Source organism: Phlebotomus argentipes, unplaced genomic scaffold (assembly GCF_947086385.1).
Source record: "Phlebotomus argentipes unplaced genomic scaffold, Phlebotomus argentipes genome assembly scaffold_18, whole genome shotgun sequence".
Classification (NCBI taxonomy): domain Eukaryota; kingdom Metazoa; phylum Arthropoda; class Insecta; order Diptera; family Psychodidae; genus Phlebotomus; species Phlebotomus argentipes.
This window is the reverse complement of record NW_026776177.1, coordinates 10,348,248-10,374,518: the sequence shown is the minus strand read 5'-3', so window position 1 is coordinate 10,374,518 and position 26,271 is coordinate 10,348,248. Positions and strand designations below refer to the sequence as shown.

The window sequence follows — 26,271 nt, the reverse complement described above, 5'->3', positions numbered from 1 at the left end:
TATCTTTTTCTCTCTCACTCTTGATTTATCAAGATCGTTGGTGAAATATTAGGGTTCTTAAAGAGCATACTTGGGATTAAAATAACGATCGAATCTGTGCTGACGATCAAAAAGTTGTTGAGATCTCTTTTTTTGTTCATTGTAAAGAAAAATACATACAGTGGTGTCAAAAATAATAGAGATAGCAAGGAATATAGTTTTCTGTTTTGAAAATCCTATGAGTTAAACTATTTTATTTTTTATTGCTTTCCAACGAAACTCAAAACATTCTCAATATATATAATAAGTCTTTATTTTAGAGCGCTCAATTGAGTGAAAATCTGTAGTATTTCACTTTTCTTTAACATCTGTCTTTAACTGAACAAATGGAAAATTAATTGACAACAGTTTCGAAGACATCTGTATGGTTCTTACCATTTTTTAACGTCCGGGAGGCACAAAATACCGTATTTTACCTGTTTCTTGTCTTCTCTTTTCCCATTTGTAGTCCCAAAATTGCCAAATTTTGTACGAACGTTTGCTAAAGTCTTTTCTTCTTATGTGTTTTGGCAGGATTACGGCGAAAATTGATGATGACATGCTCTCATACTACTGCAACGAGGATATTTTCTTGCTGGAAGTGCGCCAACTTGAGGAGGATGTCTTTGATATCACATTCTCTGAATTGCCAATGGCCTAAGTAGACAAGAAGCAAATCATATTTGGACGCTGGAGGCCGAAAAGGAGATGAATTTGACTACAGAGTACAATTTCAAGAGATAATTTAATTGCCATCTTGCCGTGATTTCAAGTGTTTTCCATTTTTATTAATATTTTTATTTGTAGTGGATAATTTGTATATTTAGAGTAGATGAGTTATGAGTTTATGAGTAGTTAGTTATGAGAAAAGTATTTGGCTTAATATTGTAATTTACATGATAAGGGCAGGAAGATTTTGTAATAAGAGAGAGAGAGAGAGAGAGAGAGTGAGAGAGAGATGAAGAGGTGTTTAATTTATAGCTATTCGTACATCTTTGCAGTAAAAATGGGTATTTTTTGAAATTGTAAATATTCTACATAAAAATGTATTTTTCTCCGCATGCGGAAAGTATTTATTACGAAATTGAGGAAGTTTAGAATATAAATTACAATGAAATGCGATAAGTTTATGAAACATTGAAAAAAAGAATCAATCAACGTATTTTTGCCCTCCTTTCAATCATCATTGAAATTGATATTGAAGAAAAATGATTACGTTTGTTTTTTTTTACTAAGGATTTATAACAAATAGTGAAGCAAGTATTCTAGCCACAGTTGTAATCAGATATTAAGATTTAAGTGGAAATATTACAAGAAATAGAAAGGAAAACTGCCATAAATTGAAGTGTGTGAAGAAAGTGGACAAATGAATGGAATTCCCATATTTTTTCATAGAGTAAACTGACAAAAGGTAAAAGAAGATTTTTAAATAAATTATTTTTAACGAAATATTTAAGTACCTGATGAATAAATCAAGATGGGAAAAGTGGAGAAAGATCAAATGCGAGAAGAGAGTTTTCAGCGCAAGTCAGCGGAAGCAAAATGTTGCTAATAAATCAACTTTTATCATTGAGTGCCAATCTACAATTAAGGAATTACATATCCTTTTTATATTATAGGAATTAATGTTTAAACTTATGCCAATTTAAACGAACATATTATCATTTTTTTTGTAATTGTAAATTCTCGATCTCGAAACAAAGTTTTAAGTTTTCACAATTCAAACTTTATAAATAACATTTGTGGGTAAAACAGGAGGAATTTCCAAAATGACGGGAAAGAAAATTGTTAGATATTAACTGACGTTGATAGATTTTTGTGAATTCCATAAAATTCGTAGGTTTCTTTTTTTTCTTTCCTTAGATTTATAGACAACTTATTCATAGCGACACTTCAATTCATTAACATTGTCTTTTTGTTAATTAATTTAGCTGTGAATTCTGCAATATTATTTTTAATTTTGAAAAAAATATCCATAACAAATAATTTTCCGTATAATCATAATGTGGGATTATATTGAGAGTAATTTTGTGTATTTTTTCATAAATATTAAGATTACTTGCATTTAATTTTTTTATTTACTTAATTGATACTTATGGTGGAGGATTTATAAGTAAAGAACGAGAAAATATCAATCAATGAGGAACACTCACTTTTCTTTCTCAAATTACTTCTACATTCTAACTAATTTGTATCTTTTTTCAAGAAGCAAAGTAACTAGATTTTCTGAATAATGTTTTTTTTTTAATTTCCAAATCAACCCCTTTTGAATATGGAGAAATAATAGTGTAAAGAGAGTAAGAAAATCATTGTCAAATTAATCTTGATAATTGAAAAAGTGTAGTTTTATGGAATTTTTAAATTAGTTTTAGACCAATCCATTTACACAATTGAAGAGAGATAAATAAATAGAGAGTGTATTGATAAAAAGACTTGTTTTATTCAAAAATCCAACGGTTCACTGTTTCTGGTGTTTCTTGTGTCCGTTGAATGGTTTCAGCCGTGACGTCACTGATTTACAGTGTACTTTGACTGCGCGGAAAGTTGTGGAACGTGTGGAATCAGCTGGGATATTGTGATGTAATTGCATTGAACGAGATATCACACAATGAGCGTAGTTTTTCGGGCAATAAAAGGTAAGTAGGCGTGCGGTTTGTGGTGCAGGAGCTTCTTAACTCATTAGGGAATCGTTCCAGTGCATCAGAGCGCCTTCCGGCTGGGCGCTCTGCCACGGCGGCACTTCTCCGGTGCCGCGGGTAAGTTTCCTCGCATCACTACACACTACACGATGAATCCGCGCGACAAGGATCCTCGCTGGAAGGACATGGACATGGAGCGGTCAGTGGACGAGGTGGATGTGATGATTGTGGGCGGAGGACCATCGGGAATGTCGGCTGCCATCCGGGCGATGCAGTTGGCGGCTGAGAAGGGGAAGGAGATCCGGGTGTGCGTGGTTGAGAAGGCAGCTGAGGTGGGTGGTCACATCCTGTCGGGAGCTGTGATCGATCCGGTGTCTCTCAATGAATTGCTGCCCAACTGGAAGGAGTTGGGAGCACCGCTGAACACACCCGTGACGAAGGATAAGTTTGCCTTTCTCACGAAAAACGCCCTCCTGCCTATTCCCATCTTCAAAGGCTGGCCGCAGGACAATCACGGTAATTATATCGTGCGTCTTGGTCACGTGGTGCAGTGGCTGGGCGAGCAGGCTGAAGCCCTCGGGGTGGAGATCTATCCGGGCTGTGCTGCGTCTGAAGTGCTCTTCCACGAGGATGGCAGCGTCAAGGGAATCGCCACGAACGACGTGGGAATCGCCAAGGATGGCTCTCCGAAGGACACCTTCGCTCGTGGAATGGAACTGCACGCCAAGTGTGTCATCTTCGCTGAAGGATGTCGAGGACACCTGACCAAGCAGCTCATGACACGTTTCGGCCTCAATGCACAATCAGAGCCACAATCCTACGGCATTGGATTGAAAGAAGTGTGGGAAATTGAGCCTGAGAAACACCATCCGGGACTTGTGCAGCACACAGTTGGCTATCCTCTGTCCAGTGACACGTACGGCGGCAGCTTTCTGTACCATCTCAACGAGCCAACGCCAACAATAGCCGTGGGATTTGTCGTTGGTCTGGACTATGGAAATCCCTACCTAAGTCCCTTCCAGGAGTTCCAGAAATTCAAGACTCACCCCAAGATCCGTTCTGTGTTCGAGGGCGGCACCAGGATCGCCTATGGTGCGCGAGCGCTCAACGAGGGTGGCTTCCAGAGCATCCCCAGACTCACTTTCCCCGGCGGATGCATCGTTGGCTGCGGAGCGGGCTTCATGAATGTGCCCAAGATCAAGGGCACACACTATGCCATGAAGAGTGGCATGTTGGCGGCTGAGAGTGTGTGCGAGGAGCTCTTCTCGGACACGCCGAGCAGTCAAACAGTGGGAATTGAGCCCAAGAGTTACGCAGAGCGCGTGAAGAGCAGCTTCATCTGGAATGATCTGCACAAGGTGCGCAATCTCAGGCCGAGCTTCCATGGCTCACTTGGCCTGTACAAGGGACTCGCTCTATCGGGCATTTCAATCATTCTGGGCGGTCGCGAGCCCTGGACAATGTCTCACGGTGGGGCTGACAATACGAAGATCCAGCCAGCGGCCAAGTGCACGCCGCCAGAGTACCCGAAACCCGATGGAAAGGTCACTTTCGACCTGCTCTCGTCTGTGGCTCTGACCGGGACGAATCACGAAGGCGATCAACCGCCTCATCTAACACTGAAGGACGACAGCGTGCCCGTGGCCAACAATCTGGCCGCGTTTGCCGGTCCCGAGGCGCGCTTCTGTCCGGCCGGAGTGTACGAATTCGTGCCCAACGAAGAGGCCGGCGGGGACGCCATGAGGCTGCAGATCAACGCGCAGAATTGCATCCACTGCAAGACGTGTGACATCAAGGATCCCACGCAGAACATCAACTGGGTGGTGCCCGAGGGCGGCGGCGGACCCTCGTACAATGGCATGTAATCTGGAGGACGTCCTGATATCAATTGATGACAAAATCGCATTTATTATCACTATTTTTGCACGCCCGGAGAGTCTGTAAATATATTTGAAAGTACCTTCCAGTTGGTGACTGATTGTAGTGAGAAAAATTTATCCAATTGTATACTTTTCTAATTGCGGGGTGAATAAAGTCGAATTTTTATCTTTCGAATTATGGAGTTTACGAGAAAGGAAAAGACACATTTCTTACATAGATACTCATATATTTTCTTTCATTTTTAATATATCAATTTATCGGAACAATCATTTTCTTCTCATCATCATCAATCAACTTAATCAAAAGTTCTTTTCTCTCTTCTGTTAGTTCATCAATCCGTTTTGCTTCTGGAGCACACTTTTCCTACAACTTTTCTCATCTCCAAATCTTCATGTTGTGGTGTTGCTTTTTTTCTATGAATGTTTTGGAACGGATTTCTTCAACTCATCTTATAGAAACTTTACACAATCCTCTGTCTTTCAAGAAAACGGGGAGATACAACGACTTTGTTACTTTTCCTTAATATTCTCTTAATCCATTTGTGAAGACATTTAATATTCCATCATTACAGGTAAGTCATATTTTTTTTCAATATTTTTATGTTCTTTACAAGAGAATATCCAATATAACAACTAATAATTGAGGAATTAGACATTTACCAAATTCATTCTTCGCATCTCCTCACTTTTTTATTTAAACTCTCTGCATCAACAGTAAAAACGATTCAATGGGTTTTTGTCTTGCATTGACTTTTGGGGCCAAAAGGTGCTCATCATGTCACTATTCAACTACACACCGTCCAGTTAGGGGTGAACATCAGCTCTTTGTACGTAGAATCTTTCCTCTCACTTAATATGCTTCCACTAAAAATATTCAATTTTTTCTGTCTCCTCATCGCACAGTATTTACAAAAAAAGTCTCACAACGAATTCCCCCTTCTTTTCTGAGTAAAAGGAAAAGGAGGTGAAAACGGAGCAGTTTTTTTTTAAGTGAAAGTATAGGGAAAGAAGGTGGAAAAATGTGTGCAAGTGATATGAAAAGCTCTGGCTTTCTCCTCTGGATCTCCCTCATTTTTCTACTTCTCTTCGCCATTTGTGTAAAAATTTTTACTTTTCACTTTTTTTTTCTCTACTAAACAACGTCATTCAAAAGGTCACATTTAGTTCATTAAATTTCATTTCTTGTTAAAAAAGGTTTCAGGCACAACACACGCAAAATAAAATTTCTCTCCATTATAAATCTTTTTGGTGTGAGTTTGTCAAAAAGGCTCATTTTTTTCTACTAAATTTGTTGTTTCACGTGATGAAACCAATTTCACTTATGAAAGCTTCTTTTACGTTTTCCTCTCATATTTTTGTCTCTTTATTAGGTAATTTTTCCTCTTAAAAGTGGTGTTTCGCTATTTGTCTACAATTAGGAGATTTAATACGAAAATGTGTGTATAAAATACCCTGTAGAAGGTGTAAAAAATTCAATGCAATGCACAGGGTGGTTCTTCCTCGGCGACAGAGTTTAAATAGGCAAAAAGGGACTTTCTAAAGTAGCAATTTGGTTACTATTTTAGCCATGGATTAAACCCATTTCTTAGACATGGAAATTAATTATCTTTAGCGGCATTTGTCTTTATTTTCAATTATATTGTTATGAATATTTGTCATAAAAATGCTACCTTTGACGGAAAGTAAGTCGTTCGAACAAAAATTGGTAATAAATTCTGTCTATTTCAATCCTGTCGCATTGAAAACGTGTAATTTAGCCACCCAAAAGGACTTTAAAGAATGGAAAATTGTGCATTTTGAGAGTGATTGAAACACATTTATATACTCATTCTTTGTCCACTTTTGTCATCATATTAAAACACATAACACTGAATATTTAACCACAAAATATTCCCAACGACTTCTTTTGCCAATCTTGGGTGTTTTTTTGTCCACAAATTCGAGCATTAATAGTATAATTATTTTTCCAAGGTAGAGGAAGAATCTTCATGCAGGATTTATGCTTTTTTTCCATGTGCCATTCAATTGGGAACGATTTCTCTCCAAGTGTTGTGAATCACATAGAATTTTACATTGTTTTTTTTCATATATTTTCTTGGTTTTTAAATCTCCGTCTATGTTTTTTTTTTCTTTCTTTCATAATATGCAAATAGGCACTGTGTTTTAAGGCATCTACAAAGTGGAGGTAATTAACACGTATCATTCATTTTATAATACTTAAATATCTTCTCTTTCTTCAATAATGCAATTTTCTATACCATTTGTTATCTTATTAAGTATTTTCCTTTGTGTATAATGATCATTTCTTTTTGTATCCCAGGTATTTCCAATGTGTATAAAAGGATTTATTTTATTGCGAGGAATCTCATTAATGGTGTTAATGATGTCATGACAAAAAATGTTAATTGTTTTTAGTGAAACAAACTGAAGAAAAAAAGTCCACTGATGAAATTGAAAAGTAAATCATATTTTATTCTTTTCTGCAATTTCTTTCTGAGAAAGAAATGTCATCTTCTTTTCTCTCTCTCTCTCACTTGCGGATTAACATAAGGAATTTACAGCTAAAAAAAACTAATGTATAATGTAGAAAATATAGGAGTAATATAAAGACAAATTTAAAAAAAAAATCACACCATCACACCAAAAAAGAAAATCTCCTTTGTATTACTTTATTGTGTTGTTTTTCTCAGAGCTTGTAAATTGGCTTCTTCGTGGATGAAACGTGCAACATTTTTACGAGAAACAGTTAACATTTCTTTTATCTCTCCTCATCGCTAAATTACCATCAACAGTTTTACGATAAATTTTTGGATTGTTTTTTTTTTCTCTTCTATCGGACATTTATTCAATTTAAAGTGTTTTATTTGGAGTTTAGGGAATTATGCGGGCTTTTAACGTGGTTTCTTCACACTCTTTAAAATTATCGGCTTTCTATATATCTTCAATCGAATATTCTCTAACGGATGACTTGTGTTCCTCTGTAATATTGTATAGGATTTTCCAGCTGGTTTTATCTTGTAGGTACTCACTATCATTTTCTCACTTTAAATGGATATGACTAATTATTTCTTGTATTTACAAATATGTTTTAGTAGTTACTCTATGACCAGCCATGGTTTTTACTCTTTTATGCCTTATCTAATTTCTTTTATACCCTCACATTTGCTATTCTCCTTCTTCTCATAATAATTTGCATTAAAATCAAAACAAATTCTATCTCCGTAGATCAAAAAAAATTGAGGGAAACACGATTAATCATAAGACTTTATCTGATTGAGTGTGAATTAGTGTCGTGAATTGTGTAATTGTAACATTATTATCAATAATTCTTTTTTCTTCTTTTAACTATACCCTTTAAATGTTCCTTAAAAATCGCGCGGGATCATTTTTCTAACTCCTCTTTTTTTCACCTAATAATATCATTTATCAGAAAATATACATTGTGTGTCTGTCTAATAAATTTCTCTCATTATATCCACGATTTACGATCTCTGCAACACCCTTTCTATTATAATCAATGGTCAAAGATGACTTCTAAACAATTTCTACCTAAAACGTTAATATTTTTCTCACTATTACTAATTAATTGTAGTTTATCAATATATTCTCCTCTCACTTTTAAATATAAACTCTAACCACACTTCACACGCGAAGTGAAATCTCATGTGTATTTCTTTTCCACTCTATCGCTAAAATTTGTGTTTTCTTCTTCTTCTGCATGAATTCAAATCAAAAGGACACTCTTGGAAGCTGTTTTCTCTCCAAACTCATTTTACACGCCTTCCAAGATTTTTTTCCACTTTCAGTGGCATTTCAGGGTTCCTTTTCATCATTTTGTCCACTAACTTTAATAGTTTTTATATAGTTTAATCCTCACGTCTTATTATTTGTAATAATATAAAATGGCACACGTCTAACTCCATGAGTATCTCGAAAAAATATTCCTTAATAAAAACTCTACTTTCCTACGGCTTAAGCTAAACAAAGAAAAAATATTTTTCTCACACTTGTGACCAGTTTTTTTTACTCTTACTACGAACAAACCAAATTATATCATTTATCAATAGAAATGTAAATAGATATCCATTCTCAATTATGCTGTATAAATAGTAAAATATTTCACTTAATTGAAACTTAATAACTTTATCTATCAAATAGAAAATATGCTTGTTCTTCTCTTTCACATCTTTTCGGTAAGAACGCGGAACTAATAAATATTTCATATCGCTTCTCTTCACTTTCACATCATTTTCAATTTATTCCTTTTTTTAATCTTATAAAAAAGCCAGACTATTAGACTGTTTCACACATCATTTCGTCACTATGCATCGTAAAATAAAGTATATAGAACAAAATCATTCATTGAAAAAGGATTTCTTCTAAATTTTATGCTCATGTTCTTATTTTACCTCTTATTGTTTTACTTCTCTTCACACCATTCTCTTCTATATTTAAAAAAAAAGACTATTTTCGTGTGCAAATATTTTGGTTAATTTCCTCACATTTTAGTAAAGTAATTGCAAAGTAAAAAAAAAATCTTCGAATAAGTACATTGCACGAGAAATAATAAAAAGGAAACTTGTACAGAACCATTCTCAATGATTCACTCGGGGATCATGAAACGTGTCACTTCCCATTCGTTATTTACAGAAATACATAGTCTCAATCCTTTACGGTAAAATGTAACTTGCTTAACGGCTCGGAGTATTAAGAGCTTCTTCATCAAGAAATAAAAACCGTTACTCTGGTACTTTTTACAATTATCATGTGTACTTCTTCCTCTACGTAATTGTTTCTCATCTTTCTTCTCAACATGTGACTATAAAGGGCGGACTTGATATTCATATTTTTTCCTCTTGTTTTCTTTAAAAATATTCTATGACACTCTTCTAAATAGCTCCTTTTTATATAATGTTTCACCGCTCTAAATTTTTCATGGCACTTTTTCTAATATTCTTCTCTTATACAATTGTGATAAAATCTTTAGTGATTTGAGAATGTGTGTGTGTGCATATATTTTCAGAGGAATTGCAGTTTTCCTATTCCTCCATTCACAATTTCATTTTTCTTTTTACAAATAAACCTACTGATATTTTTTTTCCATTTCTCATCCATTTAATTATATTGCACATTATCCGTACATTTGACTCGTGGAATGAACATTTGCTGTCCATGCCACAAGGTTAAATAACTTCTTTTCCTTTTTAATATGACACAGGATCTCCTCCAGGTATAAATTGTCTCTCTTTACCTCTGTGACTGATTGGAAGAGTGCAGTACAAACTGAAGAAACCAATGAGATGAAAATTCATTTTAGAACAATGACGCTGTTTCCGCAATTCGGGAAATTCCCCTCATGCCTTCCGGTGATGTAGAAATTCATGCTGTCCTCCATGTCCGCCAGCTATGTTGTCCACCCCTCCGATATTCGGGGGCGCTTGTGGGCATTCGTGGGTGCATCGTAGTCTGGCAAATGCGATGACATGCCCGCACTGCCGCCCGCGCTGTGGCGAAGATCTGACACTGGCGAGGGTGCATTCGTCGGTGTCACCGTTCCTGCAAGCACAAACAGGGATGCTTTAAAGTTAATTTAATCCTCAATTGAACCCCCACAAAGTCCCAAAGAATACCACACGTTCTTCCGGATAATTCTGAAAACTTCAATTAAACACCCCCAGAAAGATTTACTAAATCAAGAAAAGATAATCTCAACCCAAAAAAAATTCATCTAACATCTAATCCATGCCAACAAAGTTAAATTGCATTTGTTCCAATTTTTCACTCATTTCCTTTCAACCCTGACATGTCAATTGATTCACTAATTAAAGGAATTAATGTCAAACATTGACAATATAGTTGTAGTGTAAATTTTTTATACAACACATTAAGTATTGTTGGGTTTATGTAGACTGAAACTTTATAGATTGACTCAAATATCTCATCTAATCACATTCTCATTTATTCATACAAGCTCACCCCCTCCCCTTAAAAAGCTTTCCTTCTCACTTATGTCAATTTCACTTACAGATTGTAATTAATACAAATAATTTATAGTATGATAGCAAGGTTGGAGTGAATTTAATCTGTTTTCTTTTGGCAAATAGAAACCCTATAATAATAAAGTTTAGCTTTAATTCGCTCCAAGATCAGTCGCATGAATGTTTAACCAACCTGGCGTTGGTGTGAGATGTCCCGTGGAGTTGGGCCGCGACGTCAGAATGAGATGCTGCTGCTGGTGCCCCAGCGCTGCCATGTTGGACGTCACTGACGTCACGGCAGCCGCTGAAGCGCCGCTCATGGTCGTGACTGAGATGGTGTTCTGCCCGAGGCCACTTCCGCCATGCGGATGGTGCTCCCGTGGCGGCGAGACCGGCTCAGACTTCACCTTAATTGACAGGGGTGATGTTGATGGCGGCGGGGTACTGTTGGATATGGCTAAATGAGGGAGTCCACTGCAAGACAGCACACTTCTATTCAGACACCCAATAGAAACATTTTCAAGTCATACAGATTACAAAAACCAGCCTATTAGGGGGTGGAAAAGGTAGAAGTCAATCTCACCTCGTGTGCTGCACCGTTCCCAGATTCTGGTGGGCGGTATTCCACGTGGAGAGCGACATGCCCACGTCAGAGGAGGTCATCGAGAAGTCTTGGGCGCCGAAGGAGCTCAACGTGGGATAGCCCGAGAGGCCGGGTATGGGTGTCTGGAGCGCCACAACGGGTGTGTTGAGCGTCGAGGACGGCTGGCGGTTGTGCTGCGATAGAAGAACAAGATATGGCGCATTCTACAAATTATTCACAAGAACAACCAATTCACTACGCATGGATGTTAAGATTGACTCACTTCGGCGTAACTCACGTCGTCCGGCGCCGTCATGTGATTGGGCGTGAGCGGTGAGGGGATCACAACGCGCAAATTGGAGTTGGATCTATTTGGTCCTGGTGAATGTTGCTTGTGAGACAGATGGTGTGACGCTGCAAAGACATAACCATCTCCTTACATTACATTCAGTGTAAAATCACAGAACTCCTTCCCATCCAATCATGTTAGTATGCAACTCTGTCTAGACACTTCTTGTTATCGTGTAATAGAAAGTTACACTATATATTGCAAAAAAGAATAAACACACTTTCAATATTGCTCTGATAAATCACCAATTTGTCGCACGTCTATTGTTTTGACGCTACACATTCTTCTTTATCTCTACTTGTCGCGATAAGGCAACACACGATGAAAATATTTGAGCAAAACGCTTTTTATAGACACATCAGTGGAATTGATATGCTATTTCCGTGCAAAAATGTTAAAAAGTTAATTTGTTAGTCAAAGCTTACGTTTATTAATGTGATGCCCACCTAATCCTGGACTAGGACCCGGACTCGGAGAGCCGCCCAGTGGTGATGTGGAGTGTGGGTATCCATTGGACATCTCCAACATCGATCCGGAGGGATAAACTGCAATGCGACCGAGGTCAGATCATCGCACTCACAGCCTGAGAATGAGCAACTCACCAGAATCCGTCTCTGAGCTCGATGGTCTCGGGCTAATGTTGGTGTGGGCCATCTGAGGACTCGCCTGGAGCATTCCCGCCTCGCCACTGTACGCCCCAGCGGCCACTGGCACAGACACGGGCAGGGCATAGTTGCTGCCGGACATGTTGACACGCGCGCCGGCGGCAATTTGCTGATTTCTTTGGACCATCAACTGAAAATCCTCGTCGATCTTGTTGTATTTGGCTTCTGTGCGTGGTGTCAGGCTGTACTCAGCTTCCGGCTCCTCCGCTTCCGGTGACATCACTCCGTTCTTATTCTCCTTCTTGGTAAGCGCCTGCAAGTGTCAGTGGACGGAGCTCACAACGTACTGGGAAATCGATTTAGGGGGAACTTGTCCGCTCGCTTTCATCTTTTTTAATGAGCATTTTCACAACTAGTATGCGTTTATTTTTATACCAGGAAAAAAAAAAACTAATTCCTTTCCATTGTCAATTTAATGCTACTTTTTGACATTTCCCATTAAAAGCTTTTCCCCCCATCAAAGGGAAGTTTCATTGGTGTAAAAACTGCCATTATCAGGTTTAATAATATTTTCCCCGCAATTACATTATAATGTTATTCATATAATTAATATAAGAGGATAATTGAAAAATCATGTTTCAATTAATTAACTCTTTTCCCGTGCAAATAATGTTGGTGTCATATTGCACACGGTACAAAACGTACAAAAGATCAAAAGGACGCATAACTACTCATAGCAAAAGATGAAATTGAGTCGAATTTCAAGAAAACTAGAAAATCTCAGTGAATTTTCAGTAATAGTGAAAATTCACAGAGATTTTCCACCACACAAAATAGGTGGGTTCTTAATTGAGTGAGTGGGTTGAAAAATAAGAAAATAAACTTGAAAGCAACAATGTGAGGTTTAACAATCAGGCAATTTTTGCAAGCACGACAACAACAACAGTCTCATCTTCATCGACATCATCAGTCATTCTATTTTACTCTCTCATTGATCATCAACATTTGAGAGTCAACACGTGGAAAAGTGACAGTTAACATTGGAAGAAATAAAAGTAAAATATATCAACATTAGGGAATTAGTGTTCAAAATATAAATAAAGTAAAAGAAAAGTCGTAAACAATCACTGGATTATTGACTGTTAGTGTTAGCATGTAGCCTCTGCCAATTTGACACGGAGAGATTTTCATCTGTACCATCAATTTTCAAGATTTCAAAGATATCAAGATTGTAAGATTCCATTGAGCCAATTGGACACACTTAACTACTACATCTCTCAGAGGCAAACGGCTCAAGAATCGCCTTAAGAATTGCATCACCAGCACATTGTCGCTCAACATAATGTACCTCGATAATGTTTTTATTGGTCAGAGACTCGTGTGGCTCATTGTACTCGGTGTACTTGAGGAGGACCTTGTCCATATCCGTACTGGCATATTGGTACAATTTATTGCTGCTGGAGAAGATGATGAGAGCAATTTCGCAGTCGCACAGCACCGACAATTCATATGCTTTCTTCATCACGCCAAATTTGCGCTTGTTGAATGTCACCTGGAATGACAAGAAGAGAGGGGGCAAAATAGCACATCATTTGCATAAATAGGGCGACAAAATGCCTCTTCGGCGACTCACTTGTCTGTTTCGTTCATCGGTGATTCGGGAAATTTGAATTTTCTTCCTACCCATGGCCGCAATTTTGACGAATAAATGGTCACAAATGTCTTCGAGTTTCCTCCACTAAACAACGTCAGAAAGATAAATTTTCAACGCTGGACGGCAAAATCACCCTTTCGCCTCACCAAATGCAGCTCACTTTAGCAATTTCCTGAAACAAGAAAAGTCCATCTTTAGTCACAAAGTGAGACATTCCCACTCGACGTCACGCAAAAGCCTCCCCAATGACCAAAAAATAACTCTACGTGCCCGAAAAAATAGCTTAGAATGTGTGTAAATTATAAATAACTCACACAGGCACCCCAAAATAGTCGTCACTTTATTTATTATTAATGCAATTCATTCGACGACCTTCAGGGTATCAACGTGGGCCGCCACTCTCTCGCTCTGGCCCACACACCGACCACGAAACTACCCCACGTGTGACTTATGCACACCTTTTCCACACTCCCGGAAGAGGCGGAAAACGGACTGAGAAGACTTGAGGCATGACACCCACAAAAGAACTCAATTTTCTCAAAAGAAAACAGTGAATAGGGAAAAAATTAAATTCCAAAAAATGTTTTGGGGATCTTTGCTCTCTCTCTCTCTAAAGGATGAGCCTTTCATTACAATTCTTCATTATCCCTCACGCAAGTCGCATCATGTCTATTGCTCTCCTCAGCCAAATTCCTTCTCATTATGTTGAGCATCGTGTGAGGTCAAGCGACAGAAGCGTTTCGCTCATTTATGTAAATTTCCCCCTCAGCCAGAGTAATGTTTTCCCAGCACACACTCACAGGAAAGCACCCCCATGAGGAGAAGGGCACAAAAAAATAAGATACGAGAGACCACTTTGTAACTCATATGGTAATTTAACGAGGATTTTCAATTCAAAGTCCTGCCCGTCCTCACAACATTTTCTCTTCATCCCCTACAACTAGAGCCGCTATTAAGCGTCTTCACCTGCCTCTTGGCATTGCCACTGACTTGACCTTGCTCCCTCTCTCCACCACTACTCATTTATTATTTCATCCAAAACCGCCCCCCAATTCGTCATCCGAGCACGCGTGTGAAATAATTTTATGGTAAATATTTAAACAAGAATGTACATTAAACGAAATAATTGAAACTTGCCTCTCCGCTGGCGATTCTCATCCCGAAAATAGAACCCACTCAATTTAGATTGAATGAGCGGGGAATCCTCCGTGTCAGAAATATCCCCAAATGAATTATTTTTGATTCGGCATGAGATATTTACAGATTTTTCGTTTCTCCTCCTGTCTGCGCCCACCCAATCAATAGTGTAGACGCATCGAAATTAGTCCCATTGACAAAGGGGAGTGGGACTAAAAATAGTGAATTTAAGTACATGCTTTTAAATACCCCACCACACCAGTTAATATGACACAGAGGATAATTTATGAATTAGTGCTGCCGTCAGCATGTGAATTATATCGTGAGATTATTATAATAATCGTAAAAAAGCTTGTGGACATAAAATATTCATACAAACCCGTTATTTAAGAAAGCACGTGAGATTTTTCAAATAAAACATTTGTTTTTTTTTCTTTTCTTTACAGAATAAGACTTTTTTTTAAATTGCCCACTACTTATCACGCAGAATTTGGTTTTTGTAATCAACTTTTCAAAGGGAATTTCAAAGGGAACTTAGAGCTGAGCAAGAATATCCGCTATAACTTCAGACTAGCACAAAATTCCAAATAACATATTTTGCACTATAAACTGATTTCAAAACGATTCGTTCGATGAAACTCCAAGCTTGAAATTGCCTTGCTTTCCCCCACTGAAATCCATCTTTCAGGCATGATAATCTTCTGCAGTAAATACACTCTTAAGTAGTGTCTTACCAACAATTAAACTGCCCAATTTCATCTTCGTGCTTGCAAATCATTTTCTCAACTCCTCTCACAGTCTCATCAAATAATTTGCATAAGTTTCCTCAGCCCGCCAACATTGCAAGGCGACCGGATAAAAACTTTGCTGAAGTTCAAACTCAGGAGAAATATGGTGAAATGGTAATTCAACTCCTTGACATTACACCGCTTGCGTGAGTGTCTCTGTTGAGGGACAAATGAGGGTTGAAGGTGAAAAAAAGAGCTGAAGAGAATCTCCTGAAGAATACATATTCTTCATCCTCAATTACCCACAGTCCACTGAGTGATTTTCATTGGGATCCCTCTTCTGTCAACCTATACCCAAAAAAAAATGTTTGGATCCAACATTCATGGTGTTTTCCATGCCGTCCTCCCCCTCAATCCTCACATCAATTTTGCCATTTTCTACCACGTTGGTTTCCAAGGGTTTTCCCCAGTCTCTCACTCTCTCTCTTCACTGTTCACTGGTGTTTCTGTCACTGGCCTTGAGTGGTGGAAAACCTCGGATCGATTCTCAAACATTCAAAAAACGGGTCACCAGGCGACTACACTGTTAAAAGCATATTCATCCCAACCCCTCCTAAGCGCGACTCAGTTGCAAACTCAGAGGAAAAATTCATTACCCACGCACAGAGTCATTCTATACTGCAATTTTCCAACACAAAAAATAGCGTTTATATGTTTCCCAACAGAAGCGACAAAGCGTTGAACATGAGGAAGAAAGGAGTGAAACGTGGAGGAAAATAAATCCAACTAATTAATTTCCTTCACCTGCAAGCTTCTCTTCTCACCCAACTCAGAGGGTGGAGGTATAAGAACAAAAAACGTGGAAACTCTACGCAATTAACCTTGACAATAAAATTGTTCCGAACGAGAAAGAGAGAAGCGATAAAAGGGGAGGCACAGCCACCCCAACTCAACGAAGGGGTTGCCAGGCATTCTTGGAGCACCCTCGAGCATAAAATATTGAAAATAGCAAATGGTCACCATTTTACATTCTCATTTGCACGAAATACCATAATGCAAAAAATTTGCATAATACGCCATAAAATGCATTTCAGCACGCTAAAAATACAACCCCAATCCGAAAGCACGTCAGCAACATGTGCCCTTCTTGGTCAGTAGGAAAATTTTGCAATATCACTGATTATCTGCTTTTTCCGTCAACAAATTTTTACTCACAACTTTATTCACTTTCGCGTGTTTATCAAAGTTGCTCTTTTGTCTTATCTCTCAGTTTTTTCGCCTTCTTCCCATGTGTCTACATTTGTATTTTCTCCCCACAAACTTCTTACTGTATTGTCTTGTGCTCCCCTGTGTCCTCCTTCAGAGCTCTAGTGTGTGCACAAGAGCGCTAAATGAGATAATCACAAGTTTTCGCATTTATTATTTACACTCATGTGAAAAATTATTGCTTCTACAGATTGATCAGTCGTGTGAAAGATGTTGGGAAAAGCCCCAACAGGAGCTAAATTGTGATGAATTCTGCACCATGGAGTTATTGGGTACAGAAGCAAGAAGAGACAACTGTTATTTGGTTGAATGAACACAAAATCTCATTCCATATCAACTGATAGGCATTCCAACGAAAAATCTTTTTATCGAAGAAATAATAATGATTCAATTCTCAGGTGTTCTTTTGCTCTATTCTTCCATGTTATTTTCATTAAGGGAGAAAATGATGAGACTTGTGACACAATTAGTGAGATAAATCACATATAATTTTCCTATCTTCTATCCACCCACACACACATTCCAAACATGACTGCGAGATGAGATGGTATTTTGCACCTTATTCGAGAAACAACAAATACAAGGGAATTAATATCTTATCATCTTTTTGCACGAAACACTTTTTTATACACTCTCTTGTTATGTATAGTTTATTGAACTTTGTCAGGCAAGGAAATTGGCACAACCAATTTCTAGGATAAAAGATCTCAATTACATTCAAGTGGTGCATATATCAGATTCAAGATTTAAGGCAGGCAAAGAAGGAGCTTCGCGCTTTCCAAGGTTCCACCAATAAGACCTATATTTTTCCACTGGGTTTTCTCGTTCACTCATTTATTCTTTGCCTTTTCAAGTATTTTCAATCAATCGCAATCTTAGGCTGAAATTTATATTTAGTCTTTCCTGGAATTTTCCTATTAAACTCCAAGCCTAACACAATTTCTTCATCATATTTATACATACAATTACCAATAACAAATTCTGGACAATTTCCATGAAGTCGGAAAGGATATCTAACACCTTTCCCATCGATTTTTCCCCCTGGCTCGCCACCTACATCCCACTGTGCAATGCGAGTTTGCGACCAAAATGAAGAAGGAGTGAAAAAATGTGATGTAGTGACCTCTACAAGGGGCTCCTCTCGCATGTCTCGTCAATAATTCAAAAAGGTCATTACCTTAACTAGCATCACAACACTTTCGAGTCTTTTCCACGCGTGAACATCATCGAAATCGATATAGAAAAGGAAAATAAATGTAAAGGAGATCATCGATATGAGACTCGAGCTCATTCTGAGACACTCTACTGAAGCGCTTCTTCTCACATGATTTATTTCATAATTCACTGTTTTTCCATTCCACCCATCTTTTTTTTCTATCTCTCTTCATATGAGCTCTACAACAGAGTCATGTTATTCTTTCTCGATACGGTGCAAATAAACCTCTTTGCAAATACCGCACAAGAGTTTGCAATCTCTGAGGTAAATGATAACATAAAGTTTGTATGATAAGACTTTTAACCTTGTGGATTCCTTACGTATTTCTTTCTCATCGTTTTACCTAATTTTCGTCACTTCAAGTCAAAACCACATAGTCTCCCGCACACCTCTTTATAAACATAGTGTGTTTACCTTAGTAAATCCTTTCTGAATGTGTGGAAAATTCTGCCCTTATTGTGTTGTAAAGATTGCAGGCCTCATCCTATTTCCGTCCACAGTATAGTTTTATTTTAACTACCTTCAGTATATATTTAGTCACTTAAGCCACAAAATTCACTTTCATTGAGAATCCTCCTGATTTTCTTCCTTCGCACATACACAACTTTCCCTTCTGCCTTTTCACCGTAGCTACTTTCCAAGTACACACACTTTCCCTCTCTCTCTCTTTCTCTCTCTCTCTCGGCTAATAATACCAATAAAACGTGCTAGGATAAAATTGTCTTGTACCGCATTGGTAATTTCCTATTTGTGATCTATAATATGTATTTTTGTTCGGTATGTATGAGGATATAAAAATAAATTATAACTCAATCACAATTCAATTTGCTATTCCACCCATGAAACTTCATTAACAATTTGCATTTTCATATCTCGATATCACTGGTTGCCTTCTCCTATCGATTTAAAAAAAAATGTCTCTATATTGACCGATAACGTTCTTATCGCGAAAATTGATTTTCTCAACTTCTTGCACTTTTCATCAAACTTTATTCGTTATCATTCAACACTTTTCACTTTGCCTGGTGAGCATGTGTCGCTTTGCAGTGACTCATTATTATGAAGATTTACATAAGGAAAGTGATCCACCACGCATTTACTAGTCACGTTTCTCCTCAGGAAAATTCCCCACTCGTGCACATTTTCCGGGGATTCCTTTCAATTTTCCACACGCAGTTTCCTCCAACGTTATATAATCTCACAATTCTCTCCGCCTACACAGCACAGCATCAATCATTTAGCACCTTGTCGAGAAAACCCAGAGAAAAGTGGATGCCACCAATCAATTATGTTGCACTTTCCACACCAACAAGCGCGCTTCTATTCCTATTTTTATTTCCCGAAAACTTCACACTTTCCCTATTAATGTTTGTGCTTCTAAAGCTCCTTTCTTTCTACAACCCAAAAAAGGTGATATACTTTCTTCGTAAACGCACTGATACGCTCAGACTAAGGGAGCACACCACGACACCGCAACGACTCAGAATCAACTGGAAACGTAGGAAAAAGGGAAATATGAGACCAAGTGTGATGGCAGGGCTACCAGAATATCACCAATGTACTCTTTCACACCACCAAGCAACATCCACTTTTCCATCTTCTTCGCACTCACGCAAATTGAACGGGAAAGGCACTCCATATCTGTGTTTCAGTTTTGCCTGATAAAAGCCACCCATACACGAGAGTCTGTGGTGGAAAATCGCTGCCTCGGTTGGCCATCTAAATGGGAAAAATACACGAGTGAAAGTGAGACAAATACATTATGCTTTCCATCAAAGGCACTTTCCACCTTTCCTCCCTAAAATGTGTTGCTCTGGCGCATTTGCCTGGTCATCCAGAAAGTTATTGCCCACTATTCAAAATTTTTAAGTTATAATGACCATATTCTAAAGTGGATTAGTTGGATAAATATTTGTAGTTCTGCCTCCTTAAATGCCCCGCCTTTTCAAATATGAGAATCATGAAACCAGTAAAGTTTCACAGTATTTCAAATGAACTGTGCTTTCTTGTCCGACCCGGTATTATTGTTTTAAGTGCATATGCTGTATAAATGGAGTTTAGTCTCTTCATACCTCATGTCTTCATCTTTATCTTACGCCTGAATTCAAATGGCATCGCTTTTTTTCTTTACTGTCTTACACAGAAGATCGTTGAGACGCTGTCTCGAGACAGAGACAATAATATATGAAATGTTTTCATTGACGAAAAGTCCTCAACAACAGGGAAGAAAAAACATGCCCCTGTGTTGGGTGGAGTAAGGGACACACGGTATCAACTGTCCCTGAATATTCTTCTCAATGGAACTGAGATGTCCTGATGTTGTACAACAAATGGAATGCTGAATTTTTCACCATTAAATTAAATTACAGTGACGTCGTCAAAATATGATTTTCCCCCCACTTGAGAGCTTCTTCTGAAAGCTCCTCACCTTTGTACGAATTCAGGGGCTCTTATTTCACTGATTTTCCTAATTAAATAACTATACTGGACTCCAAGCGATTGACGTCATTCCGTGGGTGGCGTTAAACACCCTCCTTCACCGGAATCATTTTCATCTCAAATACACCGCGCTACGCAAAATATCCTGTGCCTCTTGAGATTTACCAACGAGACAGGAAAGGGATAAAAACTTGGACTTTGCAGAGGGTTCAAAGAAGGAAAAATCCACCAAATGAAAAGCGACAAAAAGGTTTCTCACCATTGTTGAACATTGCGAAAATCTCCTCTTCGGTGAGAAGAAAAACACACTGTCATTCTTCATCAAAGTCAAACTTCCTCCGCACAAAGTCTTCATCCTTTCCCAAGCGTGCCACCCCTTTCTCTCCACTGTGCATGCCATCCCAAATAAAAAAAATCGAATATTGATTACACATTCACCTAGATTTCATCCATATTTTACTCCTTTTTCAACAACATGCACGTACACAAAACAACGCACACCCCATGCAAAACTATCAGAAAGGATAAAGGATACTTCTTGAATGTCCTCTGTATTCATACTGATTATACCCTGCATTATTAATATATGCACAGTGGTGTCACTTCTCATTATTCCTAAAAAGTTACCTTGAGTTAAAGAGAGCATTTTTGAAAAGTGCCAAATGTGAAGTGTGTCAGAGTGTCGTCATAAAGCATAGTTGTCGCATTAGTTGAGATACTCATGTTCTACATAAAATGATCAATACTGTTTGACTCAATAGCAACACTAAAACATTATTTTGGCACATTTCAACTGGATGAATGTCTATTTATGACATTCAGATGAGACGACCGTGTGTGGTACTCATGCCACTGAGACACATTTTACATTTTATTTCCAATTGCAAATCAGCATGTAGTTGAGAGTGGATAAGACACTCACCCCCAAATAAAAGGGTTAACAGAGATATTTCCATCGTTTTTAACACCTGAAGCGAAGACCTTTTTGGGGTGAATTTGTGAAATATCGATTTTGTATGACAAAACGAGAGAATACAAATTTTGAGGGTAGTTTAACGTAAAAATCTACATGCTATAAATGTCTGTTTCGCATTTATACCCAGTAATTGTGGCTTTTACAGTTTTACTTTAATTAAATGACAGATAATCTCATCAAAGGCGATTAAAATCACTGATCCCTTCAACATGTAGTGGTTGTTTAAGAAATTCTCCACACACTCAAAGAGAATTGCGACTTAGAAATGATTTAAGTCGAATGAATGTATTATTTCAGGTGTGAAGCACAAATTTAAGTTTTTGAGTGACTGACAGGAAAATGGAAATAAGTAAAAATACTTCAAAACAAAGAAGTAACGAATAAAAATCTTATTAGGCTGTTCTGGAAACTAATTTAAAATTTGCTGTCAATATTTCTCTCTTTCCCTCTGTATACATAAATAAAGCAGGAATATTTGTACACAGGTAAACCATGTAATTAATAAAACCCATCACACCACATCGGGATTGTCAACCAATAAAGAAATTAAAGAGATGCATTTAAATGAAAAAAATTGCATTTCTCCCCCCAACTGGGAGTTTATACTACACATTTCAATTAATCTGAATGTAGGGCCTTCTGTTTTCCTTAGGCGGACTCCCTCTCTATTTTCCCACTCACTTTCACCACATCCTCTATTGGATTTCCTCTTGTAATTGATGCAATACCACCGGCACATGTGAAGCAATCTCATATTGAGTTAAGAGACTTCTCGATGCCCTGAATGGAGGGATTATTGAGTGAGCACACACTCCTGAGTTGGAGAGAATTTTACATTGGCTCAGCTTATGGGATGCTCTTAGGCATTTTAGTGGCATATACACTCTTTTTCTTCCTTCACTTCCACCACCCCGATGCAATGCTGTATGAAAGTACATTTGTTGAGGCATTGGAGGGGGAGTTTATCTGTCAAATAGCACCGCGTAAAATACCCATCTAATAAAAACAGACACCGGAAACTCATCTTCTTGACTTCTTTCTCCCCTCTCTCCTCCCATTCCTCAGAAACTCTCTCGGTAATATTCCTCCTGGATGCGCTCGCCTTTCATGGATTTTAATTGAAGAGGAAAGAAAACACTGCAAATACGACTTCTTAGCTTCTGCTTCCCTTCTTTCTCGACATGGGATAATTAATTTACCATAAAGTATTATATGTATGAATATGTATTATCTAAAGGGTTCTCTTGTGGGTGTTCTGCACAGATTTTTACCTCCAGGTCACCATGGAAAAAGATCTCCTCCAAGAAATTGTCCCCTGCATCAATTTCTTGTCGACTGCAATCCCTCCTGCCCTCAATGGAGAGTTAAATTGTTCCAGGGAGGGCAGACAAAAAGCATCCTGACACAGATGTTCACACAGTGACACACGTTTCGACGTCAATGTCCCTTCATATGGCGCTGGATGCTGCACTCCAGACACCCTCTCGGTAAGCAAGAGATCACAGCGAATGACACTCTGAGAAGTGTACAGTCTTGTGTGGAAAATATTTAATTCATTCTGAGACGGGAGTGAAAAGGTACATATACTCCCTCTAAAATTTAAATGACGAAGAAGCGAGTGAAAAACACAATTCTGGCAAGACACATACCATAAATTCACAATTCTTACCACTCTCTCTCACTCTCTTGTCGAAAATTCTTCACGTAGAAACTCTTGGCATTATTATTTTTGAATGTGTAGAGAGAGAGAAAGAGAGTCCTTCAAGCCATTTCCACCCACTTCGTGTGTGCGCCATTCAAGAGATTTTCATCCCATGACGTCTCATGAAAAAATGACCATTGAATTTTAATTAGTATTCTCTATTCTGCCAACATATAAATTTCTCCTCTAATCAAAATATTCGAGACAAGACAGCGAAAAAAAAATGTTTACACAAATCAATCTGCCGTTTTGAGTGTAGATAAATATTTTTCATCTTGTCTCATCATTGGCACACTCCAGAGGCCCCTCGAGGAAATACTCCGACGCAACCCTACTGAAAGACTCATTGACATTTTTCCATCTGGACGAGGGTGAAGATTTCACGAAGATGCCCTTGCATCATCATTCTGCCCTCTGTCAAAGTCTTATTATTAACGTTTCTTTGTCTATGAAATTCGATCCAACGAGGTGAAGATTGACTTTCATATTTCCACCCTAGCCATTTAAACTAAATACATTCCGTCTCATTGACGGATATTCAAATGGAAAATTTCAGACGAAACATGCAACAACGACATACCTTAGACTTTACTGTCCGCCTTCTGTAAGATTCACAGTCATTTTAAAAGAGTCTTGGAGCATTTACAGTCTTGACTTTTTACCGTAACTATGCTAAAATTCACTTATCCGAATAATTCACTTATGCGAAAAAAACAGTCACTCCATTGTCTCAAGGTGTGGAATGCAGGTGCATTTCCTGCCAATCATCTATTCGTGTGGTTTGTAGGAAAAGTCAAAAAAACCACCACGCTTATGAACCCAAAAATATAACCAAAACAATGTAAAAATACCCACGAGTACTCACAACGACTTTATAATTATCCCCCACCGTTTTAAAAGCATTAGGACCAAAAATAATTTTCGATTTTATAAATACGAGATATATATACACAATTTGTGAAAATTTCTTCGTTCCTTCCGCTTTGTCTCGGCGCAAAAGAGAGGAAAACGATGCCGCCACGGCGCGATATACAACAAACTGCAAAGCTCGCGATGTACTGTTTAAAATTCGAAAAAGAAGGGAGAACTCACTCCTCCTTTCCTCATTTTTCCACCGTCCACACACACGTTCACAATTGCATATAGCTGAAGACAGTTTCACAAACACACACGCATATACTGAGAGCTTGGAGAAAATTCTGCTTCCCAATAGACATCGGATCGTAAAATTGTATCTTACAGATCCCCTTGCACTTTTACATTCCAGCCAGGAAGTGCAATTTGTATATCTTCTGCACTAAATGCACCCCCCTTCAGCACTCTGTGAAAAACTCTGTACATCCAACACTTATGGGCGACGTGAAAAGACGCAAGAACTTCGGGAGATGAGACCTATACGTTTGCTCTGTTTCTCTACACCACGTAGAGGACACAGTTAGACTGACTTCTCCTTACCAAGTTGTGCTAAATTAAGAACAGGGCACTACCGTCTCTCATGCTTTACATTATATACCCATACCGAACATATACAGTTGCGCTTACATTATTTACATCACTCATCCCCACAGTAAATAATGATTCTCTTGCGTACAGACCGTGTATTGTGGGGTCTCTTTTTGCCTCTCCTTTCTCTCCAATGATTTCCACCTCAAAAACGCCCTCCCGTCAATATCACCTTCCGCCTCATCATCGGAAAATTCCCACCTCCGCAGGATATCATCTAAAGCGGCCTCTTCCCGCCGAAAGCGATCAAGACATCCACCCCCGCAGTCGCTACCATCCCAATCACCGACCTTGATTCCTCTCTCGCTCACAGAACCATGAACATAATCTCGATCGCCACTTTCCGCCATTTTGAATTTCCCTCGCCACACACACATGTACAACTTTTTCTTCAATTTTCCTGGCACAGCGCCAAGAAAACCTCCGCCATTTTCACGCAAACATCACGTAGCGGCGCTACAAAATCCCCGACTTTTTCAATATATGCACATCAGATCCGAGAACACTCACCAGACTCTACGCAATATTTCAGAAAAGCCACCAAAACACCAAATCGAAAAAATCAAACCCACAATCCCAACTTCAATTGTATATACATAGAGAAAATGCGCGAAAGGGAGAGAAAATCTCGGCATTTAGAATTTTTCCTGAAGCATACGCACTGAAGATCATTAGCACGCTTCACTTTTCTTCCACATGAACAGCCAAACACATATTCGGTGGTATAAAGATGATGGATATAGAGATTCAAACGACGCCACCGATCATGATCACGATGATTTTCTCCATCGTTTACACAGTTGTTTGGCATAACAGAAAACACAACACCTTCTTTCAGGTGAGTGATTTTCAAACCATTCCAGACGCAGAAAAGATATGATATTGGCATAAATTTAAAAAAAAATTAGGCCAGGAGACGAAAATTCTAACAACTTTTACTCTATCTAAATCGTCTCACAATCTGCATTATTGTGAATTCAAAATAGGTTTTGCCTAAAGTCAGTTTTGGATAGAAACACCTCAATTTTGTATGTAAATGATTAATTTAAAACTTAAGATTTCTCAGTTACTCCCAGTTGAACTGGAATTTGTCGTTGAAAATCTATTTCGATACTAAGTACATATTTCGTAACAAATTTTGCCGTAGGGCCAAAAATTGTTTCAATTCCCAATTCAATAGATAATAATAATTTGATGTTGAAATTGCAAATTCCCCAGCATATTTTAGTGTAATTGAAGCGAACCTTACCTCAATTGAGAACAATTATTTGTTCTGCAGAGAAATGGATATGTGAGATAAACATAATCTCAATATTTCCTCCTCCAAATCCACCTAATACATTGATATGTATCGCAACAATTACACAATTCCACACCTTCATTTTCATCTCCCACGTCTTTTCAACACGAAATTGTGTTGGGGTCTTTTTTAAAAGCCCCTGAAAGACGCCCCGAAAACGAAGGGGATTTTCCTATGTGGCACGGCCATATGAGTGAAATTTTCCGCAGAAGCATTGTGGGGAGATTAGTCAATTTTCTCCATGTTTCTATGGTGTTCCCGGGGAAATGTGAATGTGCCGAGGGATAGGCTGAGAAGC

The 26,271-nt window shown here is 38.3% G+C and overlaps 3 protein-coding genes across 24 annotated transcripts in view; 2 read left to right on the top strand and 1 right to left on the bottom strand.

Annotated features, from left to right (window-relative positions):
• Positions 1-2,429, top strand: part of LOC132261087 (protein grainyhead) — a 57,891-nt gene extending 55,462 nt beyond the window's left edge. For 8 of the 9 annotated variants that reach the window (XM_059759624.1, XM_059759623.1, XM_059759628.1 and 5 more), the window contains one exon: positions 553-2,429. In XM_059759624.1, coding sequence (XP_059615607.1) covers positions 553-679 — 127 coding nt within the window. In that variant the 3' untranslated portion in view covers positions 680-2,429. The remainder of the gene's footprint in view (positions 1-552) is intronic. The other variant, XM_059759630.1, reaches the window with a different exon arrangement.
• A 118-nt stretch (positions 2,430-2,547) lies between these two features.
• On the top strand, positions 2,548-4,712 carry LOC132260002 (electron transfer flavoprotein-ubiquinone oxidoreductase, mitochondrial). Its single transcript, XM_059757883.1, has 2 exons — positions 2,548-2,654; positions 2,715-4,712. The coding sequence occupies exons 1-2, from the start codon at positions 2,627-2,629 to the stop codon at positions 4,520-4,522; spliced, it is 1,836 nt and encodes a 611-aa protein (XP_059613866.1). The 5' UTR covers positions 2,548-2,626; the 3' UTR covers positions 4,523-4,712.
• A 4,276-nt stretch (positions 4,713-8,988) lies between these two features.
• Positions 8,989-26,271, bottom strand: part of LOC132260003 (myocyte-specific enhancer factor 2) — a 28,252-nt gene continuing 10,969 nt past the window's right edge. For 3 of the 14 annotated variants that reach the window (XM_059757885.1, XM_059757888.1, XM_059757884.1), the window contains 8 exons: positions 13,686-13,878; positions 13,401-13,604; positions 12,050-12,365; positions 11,873-11,992; positions 11,382-11,512; positions 11,099-11,322; positions 10,709-11,007; positions 8,989-10,093 (listed from right to left, as the gene is read on the bottom strand). In XM_059757885.1, the coding sequence (XP_059613868.1) occupies positions 9,942-10,093; positions 10,709-11,007; positions 11,099-11,322; positions 11,382-11,512; positions 11,873-11,992; positions 12,050-12,365; positions 13,401-13,604; positions 13,686-13,739 (1,500 nt within the window). In that variant the 5' untranslated portion in view covers positions 13,740-13,878 and the 3' untranslated portion in view covers positions 8,989-9,941. Of the gene's footprint in view, positions 10,094-10,708; positions 11,008-11,098; positions 11,323-11,381; positions 11,534-11,872; positions 11,993-12,049; positions 12,366-13,400; positions 13,605-13,685; positions 13,879-18,467; positions 19,114-23,750; positions 24,509-26,271 lie in introns of those variants that run through there. The other 11 variants (XM_059757886.1, XM_059757889.1, XM_059757893.1 and 8 more) reach the window with 11 other exon arrangements.